Source organism: Artemia sp. Qi Xiang Cuo, unplaced genomic scaffold, assembly GCF_049724085.1.
Source record: "Artemia sp. Qi Xiang Cuo unplaced genomic scaffold, ASM4972408v1 HiC_scaffold_3302, whole genome shotgun sequence".
Classification (NCBI taxonomy): Eukaryota; Metazoa; Arthropoda; class Branchiopoda; order Anostraca; family Artemiidae; genus Artemia; species Artemia sp. Qi Xiang Cuo.
The window spans coordinates 1-17,534 of NW_028300694.1; the positions used below are offsets into that span (position 1 = coordinate 1).

At 33.9% G+C, this 17,534-nt stretch overlaps 1 protein-coding gene across 2 annotated transcripts; it reads right to left on the minus strand.

Annotated features, from left to right (window-relative positions):
- Window positions 1–2,958: 2,958 nt before the first annotated feature.
- On the minus strand, window positions 2,959–14,575 carry LOC148938435 (general transcription factor 3C polypeptide 3-like). Of its 2 annotated transcripts, XM_089107794.1 has the most exons (4): window positions 14,373–14,443; window positions 8,921–9,054; window positions 7,978–8,256; window positions 2,959–3,357 (listed from the first exon to the last, which is right to left on the minus strand). In XM_089107794.1, exons 2-4 carry the CDS (start codon window positions 9,026–9,028, stop codon window positions 3,118–3,120), a joined length of 627 nt encoding a protein of 208 aa, XP_088963920.1. In that variant the 5' UTR covers window positions 9,029–9,054; window positions 14,373–14,443; the 3' UTR covers window positions 2,959–3,117. The 2 variants fall into 2 exon arrangements, with proteins under 2 accessions (XP_088963920.1, XP_088963921.1); XM_089107795.1 differs by lacking the exon at window positions 8,921–9,054 and having other exon boundaries at window positions 14,373–14,575.
- Window positions 14,576–17,534: the final 2,959 nt, after the last annotated feature.

The window sequence follows — 17,534 nt, forward strand, 5'->3', positions numbered from 1 at the left end:
TGACCCTGACCCATTTGAATTGCGATTTTTGACATAAAACTCATCAGTGTTGATGTCTGGTTAATTAATTCGTGTAAAAAACTTAACCTAAATTAAAGAAATTAGCCTAGAACTTTAAAGGAAGAAGATGAAAAGAATCTTGATTCGTAAACAATGGAAAAAGAAAATTTCAGTTGGAAAATTAAACGGGTTTCTTCTAAAAATGTACTCAGCAATCCTGAAACGCAATTTATATGTTATCGATTACAATATCTGTAAGAAATATTGAATGGGGAACCAAATTGTTAATTATCTTTTTAATCGCAAATTAATCACCTCTGAAAGATTACCTATAAACATACATTGGGCGAGTGTGTGTGCTAAGATGCAGTTACAGACCGCCCCATCTCTATCCCACATTTGTCATTTCTAAAGTGCAGTGTGAAGTTGCATAGGGTAGTCTTAAGTACTTAGTTTCAAATAAACAAAAAAAAAAACAATTCATGGTTGTTTTTGGTAACCTCTGTTAACCAACCACTCCTTTGCTTCAAGATTTTGCTCTATATCCCCAATATGCTAAGGCCGTAGCCGAAAGGGCCTCTGGCATTTCATTGAATACGATGTGTAAGTTCTGAATGAGCACGGTATATAGTGTCTAATCGTAATGACCAATCGACTTTTTGTGAAATCAGCTTTTATGGTTGATTAAAGAAAATCTTAAAAAACGATACCGGTGGTATAGTTTGCTGAAATACAAACTTTTGATAGTACATTTAGAAAGCTTCTTCAAGTGATCTAGTGTTACATCGACAGGTCCATTGATTTTGCAGATGAAGTTCACTTGAATTGAAAAACGTAGGTAGCATCAAAGGAATTGTCAGATATACTGAGAAAAATCTGCCATTTATTGTCTTCGTAAAAACCCTATGACTAGTTTTCAAGATCTCTTTCATGCAATCAATTTTTGGATTCTTCTTTCGCAGCCCCTCGCTTTTGTTCTTTTTAGTTTCTTTTCCTGTGTAATCGATGCAACCGGTTATCATAAAAATTAAATGCAAGCTCATTCAACGACATCTAAGTTCAAGTGTCTTTTACCGTTTTATAATAAAACTTTGTAGCGTACAAGGACTAAATTTGTACAGTTTAATAATTCTGAGACAGCCAATGACTTCAAAAATTTAAAATCTCTTGAATGTTACACCACTATTTCAGTACCGTGCTAACCCACAACGGCGTTACCTTTTCCGTCAGCGTACAAGTGGAATCAAAACATAATGAAGGCAATGTATAGACTATAATTCGAAACCTTAAATTGAGATACTTTAGACACGTGTAGAAAATTCTGCTGTTAAAATTTTTCCCAATGGGTGTTGGAGAAGAGTCCCCCCCCTAAAAAAAAAAAAAATTTGACGATATCTCTAGCGAAAATGGTTAAAATAATACACTTTTCACCATCAGACAGACCTCTAATCAACCCATGAATCAGAAAACTGTGAAGATACACATATAAACTCCATTGTTAAGAGATGATCAGAGCAGGTATCTCGCAGGCCAGCATATATTAGCCTTAAGTTATTTTTTTTTTTTTTTTGTAATGTAACATAATGAAGTAGGTTGCCACTTTATGGTCAGCAATCCCGAGCTGCTCTTAAAACAAGGTGAGGAGAACCACTCTAGAATAAAGTTGGTTACTTGCGAGAGCTTCCTTAAAAACCTAGAGGTTTGTTAACGGAGGCCCATACTATCGCTGAAAAGAGTCAAATGTCTCAGACTGAGAGTTTCATTTTAGGGGATATATATATATATATATATATATATATATATATATATATATATATATATATATATATATATATATATATATATATATATATATATATATATTATTTTTCTTGAAATATATTGCATATTTGAGGAAGCAAGAAATGCACCTAAATCGAGAAGTGAAAAGAAACTGTTATTGATCAACAGTTGCTCCTTAGTTTGTCAATGGAAAGCGTTGTTGTTAGCTTTAAATAAGAGAAAAAACTAGAAATTTGTAGAGTTGTATAATTTGGCTTCATATTTTGTATATATATCACATAAATTGGTTTTTACTAGAATTGTGTTTGCCCCTAAAATTGATTTTTGTGCAGTAGTTTTGAAAGTTTGGTCAATTATTAGCACCTTTGTCACAGTGCCCCCCCCAAGATTTTGCACATTGGCGCCTTTGTAACATCCCCCCCTCCTCGAAAAATTTTCAGCAGTTTTGAAAGTTTTGAAGGCCCCTTCAATATTTTTTCTGGCGCCCTCTTTTCCTGTTTTTTTTTCACTCTTATTTTAGAATAACTTTGTCAATTTGGTCAATTATTGGCACCTTTGTTACATTGCCTCCCCCCCCCCCAAGAGTTTGCTTTTGATCCACCCCTGCAACTTAAAACCCTTAACCCTTCCTTGAAAATATTTTCCCCAATAGACTCTCCGCCATTCCTATCTTATTCCTGTCTGAATCCATTCGTATTTTGTCCCCCATTCGCTGCTTTGCCTCCAGATATATCAAAAACATATCGCTGGGATCTATCTGTGTATCAGAACCTAGTTCACCCAGCACTAAAACATGACATTGATGGAAAAAAAATGTACTCGAGTTATATATATGAGCTTGCTCACATGTTAAAATATAGGAGCTGGAAAGAGACAGACTTTTAAACCTTCCAAATTCATTGCTTCAAGAGAAACCTAAATTTTTCTCCGAAGATTTGTAGAGTTATTTCCTGAACACAGATGTGAAAAAAGGTCTTAACTATATTCTAGCACAAACAATCTTTTAGACAACCCTAACTTTCCATTTACAATTAAGACGAACAGAAAATGTAAAAAAAATGGGTTAAACTTTTAATAAGGCAGTGAAAAAAAAAGTTTTCTATATCTAAAAGTTTTATGAGTTTTTCAAAATATGATTTCATTTTAATAATACTGTTACACAAAAAAAAACTCGAGTATTTATTATAAATTCAATATAAAGCTCTTGCATACAGAATACTTACGGTGTCACAAAAATCAATTTTTCAACAACTAATTTTCTTCGGTTCAGAATTGAACTTGAAAAAATTACATACAAAACTTGTTATGCCGCAAAAATCAATCGTCTTATCTTAACTAAATTGTTAGATACTTCTCAAGATAGTACAACGCCATATCACGAGCTCCTTTGCTCTTATATATAACCACCACATTAGCAGCAATCTCTCGTGATAGGTCCATTGCTGGTAATACTGGAGCCTCTTGAAGTGCTTGTCGGTAATAATGCAAGGCCCAAGGCAAACTTCCAATTTGATGATAAGCACGGCCAATATTATACATTGTCTCTTGTCCAAAACCGCGTTTGTCACTATAAGCCTAGAGAAAAAAAGGAACAGTTAATAATATTGCTCAAGAATATATTCAGATCTTATTTAAAATCATATTCTTGTTTTGCTTTTGTTTTCTTTTGTTCTTTTTTAGTTTTCTTTTCCTGTGGTAATCGTATGCAGCCGGTTATCATAAAAAATTAAGTGCAAGTTAATTCAAATCAACACTTTAAGGTCAAGTGTCTTTTACCACCATTTTATAATAAAACATTTTTACATACAAAGGACTAAATTTGTGCAGTTTAACAATTCTGAGACAGCCGATCCTTTCAAAAATTTAAAATCTCTTGAATGTTACACCACTATTTCCGTACCGTGCTACCCCACAACGGCGTTACCTTTTCCGTCATCGTACAAGTGGAATCAAAACATACTGGAGGGAATGTACAGACTATAATTGGAAACCTTAAATTGAGATACTGTAGACACGTGTAGAAAATTATGCTGTTGAACTTTTTCACAATGGGTATTGGAAAAGAGCCCGCCCCCCCCCCAAAAAAAAAAATTGACGATATCTCTAGAAAAAAAAATGGTTAAAATAATACACTTCAGATCTTATTTAAAACCATATTTCGCTAGTCTTATTTCAACTTTCTGTCGAAAGCCACGTATGTCGCTATGGGCCTAGAGAGAAAATAATATTTAACAATATTACTCAGATATATTCAGATCTAAATTTCTTTTCAAAAATAAATAACAAAACAAAGTGTTATTCACAATATGTTAAACCAAGGACGGCAGCAAAAAATTTTCCAGGGGCGGGGGGGGGGGATTCAGACTCCAAAATAGCAGTGGTGGTTGGGTGACAGGAAATATATTTCAGGATATTTCTTTTTGTAGGAATAAATTTATTTTTAAATACTTTTTAGGAAAAACCTCTCAAATAAAAAGAGCAATTTAATTGCAAGCAAAATGAAACAAAATACAGGAAATTTGAAATGACAAGGAACTCAAACCACAATTACAGAAAGATGTATTGCTTACGTAGGTTATAACAGATGTAGACTTGTATTTATGCAATTTTCTATACCTTAGAATAGTTTAAAGAAGGAGTAGAGATGCTCAAAAATCACCCTGCCTGAAGAAATACGACGTTTCGATTTTATAACGGCCGTGTAAAATATACCTGTTTCACAACTGAACAGTTATCCCCCTCAAACTTAAATCGATTATATATTCAGACATTAAAAGAATATAGAACAGCGAAAGAAAAACAGAATTTAAACTTACTCACCAGCAGCCAAATTGACCCTCTTGTTTTTATTGTTCTATTCAACTGAATAAAATGAACAGGTTCAAAACAATTTCGTCAGAAGATAATTTGTGATCAAATAGTTTGTGATAAAAAAAACTGGAAGTAAAAGTGACTTGAAGCAATATTCACCAAAACTAAAAACGGAATTCTCATTGCCATTTCTAAACCGGCAGTACTGGATTTTTATGCTGATTCTAAATATATAAAATTCTTTAAGTTTATTGTTACCCACCCAAAACCAAAAATGTGAGAACATTTGCCTGATTTTTCAAAAAATGGGAAGCACCCCCAAAAAAGCAAGCGATCTTATTGAAAATCCCTTCATTAGACACATCATATCAGAGAACCCTACCGTAGAGGTTTCAAGCTCCAGTCTTCAAAATGTGGAATTTCGCTTTTTTGGGATTTAAGGGACCGGTACCTCAAATTATATCTTGGTTAGTCCTGGGTATGATTTGGAAAACAATCAAAAATTAGATTAAAAAAAGAGCTTTTCAACTGAAAGCAAGGAACAAATTTGAAACCTACTTGAAGAGATTATTCTTTATATGAAGGGGACTGTCTCTTCCTTAGTTCCTTACTGTGAAGTTTGGCTTCAATCCAATTTTTAAGAAAATTTGCAATTGGAAAAAAAAAGATTTTCCAAAGCACTAAAACACTTTTGTTTAATGAGCAAGGTGTTGAGGGGACAGTCCCCCTTATATACAGAGTAATTTATATTTGTTTTAAGTTTTAAATTTACTCCTTATTTTAGTTAAGAAACCTTTTCTATTTGTTTAGTTACATTTCATGAAACTGTAAAGTTTTAATGAATACAATATTTTTGGCAACGCAGAACAAACGATAAATGTTTTAATGATCTCTGTTTGGATTTTTATGAGTAATGAAACAGTTCGTGGTAACGAACTGTCAGTAAGGAGCGACCTGGTCAATAGTAACCGGAACTCTAAAAAACGGAATTTCGATACCAATAGATATATCAAAGGAATTGGCTTATTATGCTGATTTCAAATTAATAATTTTCATTAAGTTTAGTCTTACCAATCAAAAGCTACGAGCCTGAGAAAATTTGTCTGATTTTCGAAAAAAATGGCAAAGACCCTCTTGAAGTCATAGAACTCTAATAAAAATCATACCATCAGATTCAGCGTATCGAAGAACTCTACTGTAGAGGTTTCAAACTCATATCCACAAAATATGGAATTTTGTAAGTTTTGCCAGAAAAAAGATCACGGATACGTATTAATTTGTCTTTTTGTTTTTTTTCCCCAGGGGTGATTGTTTTGACCCAGTGGGCCTAGAACTTCGGGAGAGGACTCATTCTAACGGAAAGGAAAAGTTCTAGTGCCATTTTTAAGTGACCGAAAAATTGGAGGGCAATTAAGCCCCCTCCACGCCCCTTATTCCCGAAATCATCCGGTAAAAATTTTGAGATAGCTTTTTTATTCAACATAGTTGAAAGGCCCAATAACCATGTCTAAGGAGATAAAATGACCCCCTAAAGCCCCTAAGGAAAGGTTTTTAAGCTATAAAATTTGCCCATTGTTTTATTTGTTTTTGGGAAGTATGCATACATTTTTCAGGTGGGGAAGGGAGGCCGAAATTTCTGCGGGGAGAATTTTCCATGAAGAGGTAAGTTTCCAGGGGGTGAACTTTTCAGAGGCAATTTTGAACTGGGTGAATTTGCAAGAATTCCTATACGTATTTTCTTTATATGTGTTACTTTTTCTTTACCAATTCAATTTTATGTGAGGAGATGTTAAGGGTAATTGTCCGGGGTAAATTTTCCCCAGGATTGAATTGTCCAAAGGATATCTCTGTGGGGAGGGGATGTTTCCGTGGAGGTGGAGCCATGTATCCTGGCGTTATTTAAAAACGATCAGAAATTAAATAAAAAACAACAAGTCTTTTCAACTGAAAGTAAGGAGCAACATCGAGTATTAAAACAAACATAAATTATTACGTATATGAAAGGGTTTCCCCCTCCCCGACACCTCGCTCTTTACGCTAAAGTTTAAATTTTGTCCCTTTAATTCTTTTAAAAACGACTCTTGAAACATAAAGGTTGTTTAATTAGAACAATAAGTAACTTTTTATAATGCGCCGAAAAATTGTAGCACGAAGAGTGAGGTTTTAATGTTGCTCCTTACTTTCAGTTGAAAAAACTTGTTTTTTTTATTTAATGAAGCTTAGAGACAAACATTTTTCTAAAGGCAATGGAAAAAGTATGTCATTTAAAGTAAAAGTGAATAAAAATGGGAAAAATGTAAGTAATTACAAAAAAAAACACACAAAACAATAGCCTACTTACAAAAACTAAGATATAAACTCCCAGTATTCAGTTCTGTTGAGAAATGCCGAAGCGTTGAAGGGATATCTTTTAACAATATAGACAGTTTTAAACTTGGTTATCAAACACCAAAATATTTAATGCCTTTAGACTCAGTGTCAAACAGTTCGTGGTAACGAACTGTAAGTAAGGAGCGACCCGACTCAATAGTAAACAAAACTCCAAAAAACGGTATTTTGATACCAGTAGATACATCAAAAGAATCAGATTTTTATGCTGATTTGAAATATATAAGTTTCGTCAAGTTTAGTCTTACCCATTAAAAGTTAGTAGCCTGAAAATTTTTGCCTTATTTTCGAAAAAAGGAGAAAACTCCCCCTAAAAGTAATAGAATTTTAATGGAAAGCACACCATCGTGTTCAGCGTGACAGAAACCCTATTGTGGATATTTCAAGCTCCTATCTGCAAAAAACGTGGAATTTTGTATTTTTTGCCAGAAGATAGATCACGGATGCGTGTTTATTTGTTGTTGTTTTTTTGTGTGTATTTTTTTTCCAGGGGTGATCGTATCTATCCAGTGGTCCTAGAATATCACAAGAGGGCTCATTCACATGGAAATTAAAAGTTCTGGTGCTCTTTTTACGTTACCAAAAAATTGGAGGGCAACTAGGCCCCCTTCCACGCTAATTTTTTTTCCCAAAGTCACCCGATCAAAATTTTTGAGATAGCTTCCCTCTGTTTGTTTTAAGTTTTCAAAATTTTGAAAACTTAAAACGAACAAAAATTATTACGTATACGAGGGGGCTCGCCCCGGAGTCAATACCTCGCTCTTTACGCTAAAGTCTTTTTTAGTACTTTCAAAAGAGCTATCTATTCTAATTAAACGGCCTTTGTGATTCAGGGGTCATTCTTAAAGAATGGAACAAAATTCGAACTTTAGCGTAAAGAGCGAGGTATCATATCCTTTCCTTTTGACCTATCCTTTTTAGACAAAACGAAAGCTGTACACTCTGAGAAGCAATATATGAAAGAGCTAAGGAAATATATAATGATTAATCTAATACCTTTGAAAAGGAAAGACCTTGGGGAATGAGACGATCCTTCTGAGTTGAGTACTTTTGACAAGCAATATGGAAATATGTACATCCAATCAAAAGAAGAACCAGCGGGTTATCAGGATCCATCTTCAAAGCCTTTAAAAATTTGGAGAGGGTGTCATTATAATTTCCTGCCATAAGTGAAGAGTTTCCGCGGAGTATAACTGCTTGCGTACTGTCTGGATGAGCAATAGTGTATCTATCCAAAGATCGAGTCAATCGGAAGTCCGGACATTGAGAGCAAAGCTACGAGAAAAATTGAGACAAAAAATTAATCAGCACTTCAACCTCTAAAAATCGCGCTAAAAAATACTTATATGCAATTTTCTATCGTTTTCACGAGTCGAACAAACATTTCGGTAGGAGTAAGAACCATTTGGACTTGTGGTAAAAATTATCCCCCTTAATCCTTGCCAATTACTGCGGCTCTTCAATTTTAAATCTCAAAACTAATTCAGTATTACTAACACAAATTGGAAAACCAAGTAAAAATTTAATTTAAAATAGGAAACGCGAATTGAAGAAAAATCGCAGAATTTAAAATGTCGAAATAGAAGGGCAGGATAGAGAGCATGCGGGAGGGCAACTACTTTAAAAAGAGAACCTAAAATATCACGACGATAGATACCTCGAACCCAAATGCCTTTCTAATTTTTTCTTGAATATTTAAAATTAGCACTGACTTCGAACTTCGGACTGAAGCACAATAAGGTAACCCCAGATAAAAAAAAAGTATCAGAAACCAGAAATGAAGTACTCTTGCTGCAAATTAGTTCAGCTCGGTTATTGTCATTAATCGGAAAATATTGACATTTCTTAACATATTAAACTATAAATATTAAAGGTATTAATATTTATGTTGTGATGCATTTAGCACAAAACAGGAAAACAATGGAAAACGGTTACTTACAAGGTTAAAGAAAATCCAAGCTGCATTGAAGTCAGAATTTTCAAGAAGGCCTCTAGCCCTACTGAACAAAACATACTGATCTTTGTTCAAATAAGAAGCAACAATCATTTTCACCAGTAGAATGGAGCAATGAGCTGAAAAAATATTTAAGTACTGACTAAGATAATTTTGGAGATCAAACCGTCTTTCCATGACGATAAATAAAAGTTAAAATAGGGATAAACTCCTTTTAATAGCTCGGAAAAAGAAACTAGTAGTTTTAAAAACTTAACACCCATTTTTTTGTTTTTGTTAGAACTCTTATATGACGTAGTTATTTTTTACAACCCTGTTAATAAACACTCTGAGACAAGTCTAGCCAATGAACCGGAAAGTATTTATGAGCCGGAAGTAACTATTTTGTTCTGTATAACTATTCCTTGTTTTAATTGTAATAATTTAGTTTATATGCTCAACCTTTCTTTCATTATAGCCCTAGAGAGCGGTATTGAACCACATTTTTCGTATAGCCTATTGTTTGAAATACGGTCAGTCAGCCGGGTACCCAGAACAATCCTTAAGCAATTTCTCTGGAAAACATCTAGCAAATCTTCATCCGCTTTTCGGAGCGCCCAAGCTTCAAAGCCATGTTGGATCCCTGTCATAACCATAGCTGTTAATATTTTTATCTTTGTTTTGTATAATTATCTTCCTATTCTTCCAAACCTTTGTTAACTGTGAAAAAACACCCTAGGCCTTGGCTATTTTACTTTTAACATATTCACAGCTCCCACCGTCATTACTAATAATACTACCAAGGTAAGTGAAGGTGCCCACCTGATCAATATTTTCATTACCCAACGTCACCTTTTCATCTTCACTTATTCCTAGCCTTAGTGACTTAGTCTTTCTAACATTAATTTTCAAACCAATTCTAGCACCCTGAACTCGCAAAACCTCTAAAACTTCATTCATTTTGCTCACACTTTCATCTAGGATGCTTAAATCATCAGCATAATCTAAGTCCAGGAGACTTTTTTCTCCCCATTTGATTCCGTGTTCTCCCATTGCCTTTCCTGCGCTCCTTAAGACAAAGTCCATCAAAATAATCCGTATAAAGGGTTATAGAACACAACCTTGCTTAACTCCTGACTGAATACAAAACCAGCTGCTAACCTCATTTCCTACCTTAACCGCAGCTGTGTTATTCTCGCACATAGCACAAATCACTTTAGTGTATTTGTCTGGTATACCCACTGTATTAGTCTTCGTGGTCTTGGTCTTCGTGGTCTGCGACTTAGTCTTCGTGGTCTCCCATTGCCTTTCCTGTGCTCCTTAAAACAAAGTCCATCAAAATAAACCATATAAAGGGGGATAGAACACAACCCTGCTTAACTCCTGATTTAATACTAAACCAGCTGCTAACCTCATTTCCCACCTTAACCACAGCGGTGTTATTCTCGTACATAGCACTAATCACTTTAATGTATTTGTCTTGTATACAATACAAGGATAAAACTTTTACCAAAGCTCTTCTAATGCTCTTACTAAAGCTCTTATAATCTATAAAACTGAGGACCAAAGGTGTTTGAAAACTCACGCACTTCTCAATTATTAGCCTAAGAATGAAAATTTGGTCAACACATCCTCTACCTTTTCTAAAACCCCACTGTTCTTCTCTTAAAACCTTGTCAACGGTATCTCTAAGTCTTAAAAGTATCATATTACTAAGTAATTTACTACCTACAGAGACCAGACTAATGCCTCGATAATTACCACTCACTCTTATCACCTTTCTTATAGAACGGCTTAATTAAGGTTTTCCTAAAATCATTAGGTACTTCCCCTTTTCCAAAAATCATATTCATAATCTTCAGTAACTTATTTCTAACCTCAGAACCACCATATTTAAGAAACTCATTTACCACACTATCAGCACCTAGAGCCTTATTATTTTTTAATCCTTTAAATACCGTTGCTAATTCTTCCACAGAAAACAAATCTTCCTTTACACCCAAGGTATCACAAACTTTTTCATTTTCCTCTATATCTTTTCCTGCAACTCTATCTCGGTTAAGCAAATTCTCAAAATGTTCGGCCCATCTCTCTTTAGTTTTTTCGTTATCGATAATTGCGGCCCCATTCCTATCTTTAACTGGGCCAAGTTCGGATTAACTACTCCCTCTCAATTTGTTAACATGCTAGTACACTATTGTACTATTATGCCATCTAGCTGCATCTTCAGGAACCTTGTTAATTTTATCCAAAATCTCCATATTCTGCCTTCTGAGTTCATATTTTAAAGCTTTCTTCACTCTTTTTAAATTCCTTCTGTTTTCATATGATCTATCACTCAGATAATTCTTGTACAAGTCCTTTCTCCTTTCTATTAAACATAAAGCTTTTTCACTAATATCCTCAGCTGGAGTTCTAGCTTTCTTCCCTAATACACCTTCAGCAACTTAACAAATTATTTTTCTAAAATTATTCCAACCATCTTCCACATTATCAAATTTTAAACTCTTAAGTTTAGTATACAACTGTTCCTGGAAAGTTTCTCTCAATTTCTGATCCTGAAGTCTACTAACATCATAAATTTCCGGGAGGTAGTTGCTCCTCTGAAATTTCAACTGTAAATTAACCCTGGACGCTACAAGATGGTGATCTTTACTTGTAACATCATTAACGGTACTCCTATATACCCTAGTATCTTGTATTGATCCTGCCAGTCTTCGGTTTACTATAACGTAATCAATAAGATTTGCTGTCTTACCATCACGTGAATACCGTGTTAACTTATGAGCAATTTTATGACCAAACATTGTATTGTTTAAAACTAGATTGTTGTACCTACAAAAATACAAACGCCTGTATCCATTATTGTTTTCTTTTCCTACACCAAAATTACCAAGGCTTGGATACCATTTATCACTATTTCTACCTGCCTGTGCGCTAAAATCTCCCAGTAATAACATCATATTTCTACCAGGGACCCTGCCTATTTGCTCCTGTAACTGTAAGTAAAATTCATCTGAGTCACTAGTATCTCCGTCAGTCGGTTCTACAGGGGCGTATACTACTATAACTGATACCCTAAACTTTCTAGTCATAAAACGCGCAATTAGTATTATATTATTAATACCTTTCCAGCCTAAACAAGACTTAGAATCTTCCTTATTCATCATGAGCCCTACTCCCTGTCTATGTACCCCATCCTTCCTCCCTGAGTAAACAAATTCTATATCACCTGATTTCATGCTTCCTACCCCTGAGATATGAGTTTCTGAAACTCCTAATAAGTTCAGTTCGAATCATCTGAATTCGTCAGTCAAAATGTCGATACGATAGTCATTTTTTAACGTCGTAACATTCCAAGTTCCAATTTTCATGTTCTTTAAATCATTGAAATTATTTTCGCCTCAGGAAAAGCAATGATCCCGGATACCAGTGCAGGACGGGGATCACATATCTTCTCTTAGCGCGAAATATTCTTTTTTTATGCTAATCAGATTTAAAATTTCAGGCCATGAAAATACTTCAATTAAAATTCCCACACCAAGTAAACCTCAATCGGGAAACAAATCTGGTTTCATTGATTCTTGCTCCCATTTTCATTTGTATCTTATTTAACAACAAAACAATACACTTTATAATACTTGAGCTCAAAATACATTTATTTTAACAAAGAAGCTCTTAAAACAGGATATATTTAGATAGTTATTTCATTTCTTATAGAAAAAGGTTAGACCAATATTAATCTATCTTCAAGGTTGTAACAGAGTATGAATTGGGATGGCTTCAGCCCCATAGAAAGCTAAAACTTATGCAGGTTTCAATTCATTTGAATAACATTCTCCCAGCCAATCAATCCAAAATTCTACAGTAAAATTATTATTAATATTTGTCGCAAAATCTTGACCACTGCAGAAACACCAGATTTCACTTATGCACAAACACCAACGAATATTAGTTTTATCAACCAAAAAAAAAGAATAGAAATAATTTCTTTCAATTAAAAAAAAAACAAAGAAAATTAAAAAGAAAATATATCAAACAAAAGACGTGCAGAAATAAATTCATATAATAATTCAATCTTAAAAGAAACAGAAATTGCTATCAATGAATAAATGAGACCCAAAATGAACAGAAATTGCGGCGAATAACGAAGTCAAACTTAAAACGAACAGAAATTACCAAAAACAGGAGAAGCATTCTAAAGGCCAGAGTGTCAGTGTTAGGTTCGGGGCAGGTGCTACCTACCTCCTTCCCTTCCTCTCTAAACCTCAAAACAGCTTGAATGAAATTTGCATTCCACTGATAATTTCATATATATATTTTAAACAATGTGGTGTTTGACAAACCATTAGTAACAAGAACAAAAAAGAAAGAAAATTACCATAATAACCAAAATCACTGAAAGGAACTAATAAAAGCAGACTGATTTCTTTATTTATAATGATATTCAATCCTGGAACTCTCATCAATTTTACATTTTTTAACCCTGTAAAAAAGAAAAGTTTAAAATATAATCTGTTTCCAGTAGAGCACAAATGACGCTTTGGCCTTTAGAAGGCTTAGACGACATTGATCCTACTCCTATTTGTAATTCCTGTTCGTTTTAAGTTTGACTTCGTTATTCACCGTAATTTCTATTCGTTTTAAGTTTCAATTATCACATTATTTTATTTCTGTTCGTCTTTGAAATCTTCTTTGGCGAAGGCTTTCTTCTAACTAATGCATTTACAAGGCAATATTGTAAACATGTATTAATACGAAAATATGACCAAAGGATTTTTTCTTCATCGAATAGTAATTAAAAAAGAGGACTGTATCTAGTCCATTATAAAATAAACTTAAGAGCTATAAATACCAATCAATCATGAAAGAAAGCAGCAAAATGCACTATGGACATATTGTCGACTATATTATCGATTTGTTAAAATATAAACTTAAAGTCAACATAACAAGCCAAAGAGCATACCGAACGAGAAGCATAAAGACGAAGAACAAGAAAACTTTTTGGGGACTGGAGACAAAATATTTTGGGCCCCTTCTTCTGAATATTGAAATTACCCTTACACTCTCCCCCAAAAATGTTGGGGGAGTCATGAGCCCCCCAGTTATGAAAAAAAAACTAGATTTATTCTCTTGTGATGATTCGAAACATATCTGACAATGATTGTAAAAGTACCCAGCGGAAATACTAGGTCTAGGCTACCCGCTGTATAACCTCGTGTGATTGGCTAGGTCTTACGGACACTTACCAATTATATAAGCTATGATTTATTCTGCTATTTGTTCTCAGGCAGATTAGCCCTAAAAATTAAAAAAGATTACTGCGTTTCCAAATAACCAAACACTTATAGATGGTGATTTTCTGTTCTGTTATATAAAAGCACATTTCACAGTATGATCTAAAACTCAATTCAAAACTTTCAAGTTCTAAACTGACAAAATAAAGGTTACAACTTACTCGTATATCCTTCCTATATCTGGCAATATTGAAGGCTGTTGACATAAAGCCTTGAAAAACGAGCCTTTCCAATTCTGGGTATCTTTTTAGTGACTTGAAGATATCGTACAATTTCAAGAAAAGCTGAGAGTCGCTTTTGAAAATTCAATCTTCCGTGAATCATTCACCAATTTTTCTACACTTTGATTGACGAAAGCACTCCTTACTCGATACAAACTGAAGATACCTAGAAAGAAAAAACAACTATATCTAACGTATCTAAAAAGTTACTTTACGGCAATAGAGAGAGAGAGAGAGATTTATTCTAAACAATCAAACAATTTAACATAAGTTTAACGGCCACCCCAAGAAGTAAAAACTTGTCCAAGGGGGTGGCAAAAATAGACTAACATAATAAAACAATAAAAAAACCAAAAAAATAACCTATCTATATCACAGTCCCCAAACAGCACCACAAACCTTACACCTTAATATTTTCATTAAATTTACTATCATATTCATAATCATCACCCCCAGGAGCCATAAAAATTTACCAATATCATTATTAAAAAAAAAAAAAAATAAATAAAAAAAAAAAAAAAAAAAAAACATCGATCGGGCCAAAACAACCAGCGGAATATTAATCTCTACAGATTACCTAGTATCATAATCATGGGCAGGAAACCTCAGGTTTGCCAAGCTATCAAAATACGGGAGGTTTATGCCCTTCTGAATCCTAAAAATGAATACAAGTGTATACAACCCCCGTAATCCAGAAGTTGGTAGTATCTTTACACGCTCATACGCGTTTCGTACCGAATCCCGGGGTTATAGGCCATCTAAGAGCCGAACAGCGTTGTTTTGTAGAACTCGTATTGGCCGAACAATAGAAGGAAATGTTCCAAGCCAAACGCTACTACAATACAATATATATGGATGGATAAGGGAATAATAAAGAAGGTGCATGACAAAAGGAGGAAAAAAATGCTTAAGTTTTCTCATTAGACCCAGGTTACGAGACACGGTTTTACAAGCATAATGTACATGGCGCTTGAATGATAAAACTTCATAAATATAAACACCCAGGTACTTATAAGAACACACCCGCTTTAAAGCTCCATACTGTGTTACAATATCCTGAATCCATGGATACAAATCTGGTGAACAGGAAAAAATAACGGGAAAAATAAGTTTTGAATTGAGTTTTAGATCATACTGTGAAATGTGCTTTTATATAACAGAACAGAAAATCACCATCTATAAGTGTTTGGTTATTTGGAAACGCAGTAATCTTTTTTAATTTTTAGGGCTAATCTGCCTGAGAACAAATAGCAGAATAAATCATAGCTTATATAATTGGTAAAGTTATTCTAAAATAAGAGTGAAAAAAAAACAGGAAAAGAGGGCGCCAGAAAAAATATTGAAGGGGCCTTCAAAACTTTCAAAACTGCTGAAAATTTTTCGAGGAGGGGGGGGGGATGTTACAAAGGCGCCAATGTGCAAAATCTTGGGGGGGGGCACTGTGACAAAGGTGCTAATAATTGACCAAACTTTCAAAACTACTGCACAAAAATCAATTTTAGGGGCAAACACAATTCTAGTAAAAACCAATTTATGTGATATATATACAAAATATGAAGCCAAATTATACAACTCTACAAATTTCTAGTTTTTTCTCTTATTTAAAGCTAACAACAACGCTTTCCATTGACAAACTAAGGAGCAACTGTTGATCAATAACAGTTTCTTTTCACTTCTCGATTTAGGTGCATTTCTTGCTTCCTCAAATATGCAATATATTTCAAGAAAAATAATATATATATATATACATATATATATATATATATATATATATATATATATATATATATATATATATATATATATATATATATATATATATATATATATATATATATATATATATATATCCCCTAAAATGAAACTCTCAGTCTGAGACATTTGACTCTTTTCAGCGATAGTATGGGCCTCCGTTAACAAACCTCTAGGTTTTTAAGGAAGCTCTCGCAAGTAACCAACTTTATTCTAGAGTGGTTCCCCTCACCTTGTTTTAAGAGCAGCTCGGGATTGCTGACCATAAAGTGGCAACCTACTTCATTATGTTACATTACAAAAAAAAAAAAAAATAACTTAAGGCTAATATATGCTGGCCTGCGAGATACCTGCTCTGATCATCTCTTAACAATGGAGTTTATATGTGTATCTTCACAGTTTTCTGATTCATGGGTTGATTAGAGGTCTGTCTGATGGTGAAAAGTGTATTATTTTAACCATTTTCGCTAGAGATATCGTCAAAATTTTTTTTTTTTTAGGGGGGGGGACTCTTCTCCAACACCCATTGGGAAAAATTTTAACAGCAGAATTTTCTACACGTGTCTAAAGTATCTCAATTTAAGGTTTCGAATTATAGTCTATACATTGCCTTCATTATGTTTTGATTCCACTTGTACGCTGACGGAAAAGGTAACGCCGTTGTGGGTTAGCACGGTACTGAAATAGTGGTGTAACATTCAAGAGATTTTAAATTTTTGAAGTCATTGGCTGTCTCAGAATTATTAAACTGTACAAATTTAGTCCTTTGTACGCTACAAATGTTTTATTATAAAACGGTGGTAAAAGACACTTGAACTTAGAGTGTTCGTTTGAATGAGCTTGCATTTAATTTTTTATGATAACCGGTTGCATACGATTACCACAGGAAAAGAAAAGAAAACTAAAAAAGAAAACAAAAGCAAGAGGGGCTGCGAAAGAAGAATCCAAAAAATTGTTATTGCATGAAAGAGGATCTTGAAAACTCAGTCATAGGGGTTTTTTACGAAGACAATAAAATGGCAGGATTTTTCTCAGTATATCTGACAATTCCTTTGATGTGCTACCTACGTTTTTCAATTCAAGTGAACTTTCATCTGCAAAATCAATGGACCTGTCGATGTAACACTAGATCACTTGAAGAAGCTTTCTAAATTTTATTACTATCAAGAAGTTTGTGGTATTTACAGCTAAACTATACCACCGGTATTCGTTTTTTTAAGATTTTTCTTTTAATCAACCATAATAGCTGATTTCACAAAAAGTCGATTGGTCATTACGATTAGACACTATATACCGTGCTCATTCAGAACTTACACATCGTATTCAATGAAATGCCAGAGGCCCTTTCGG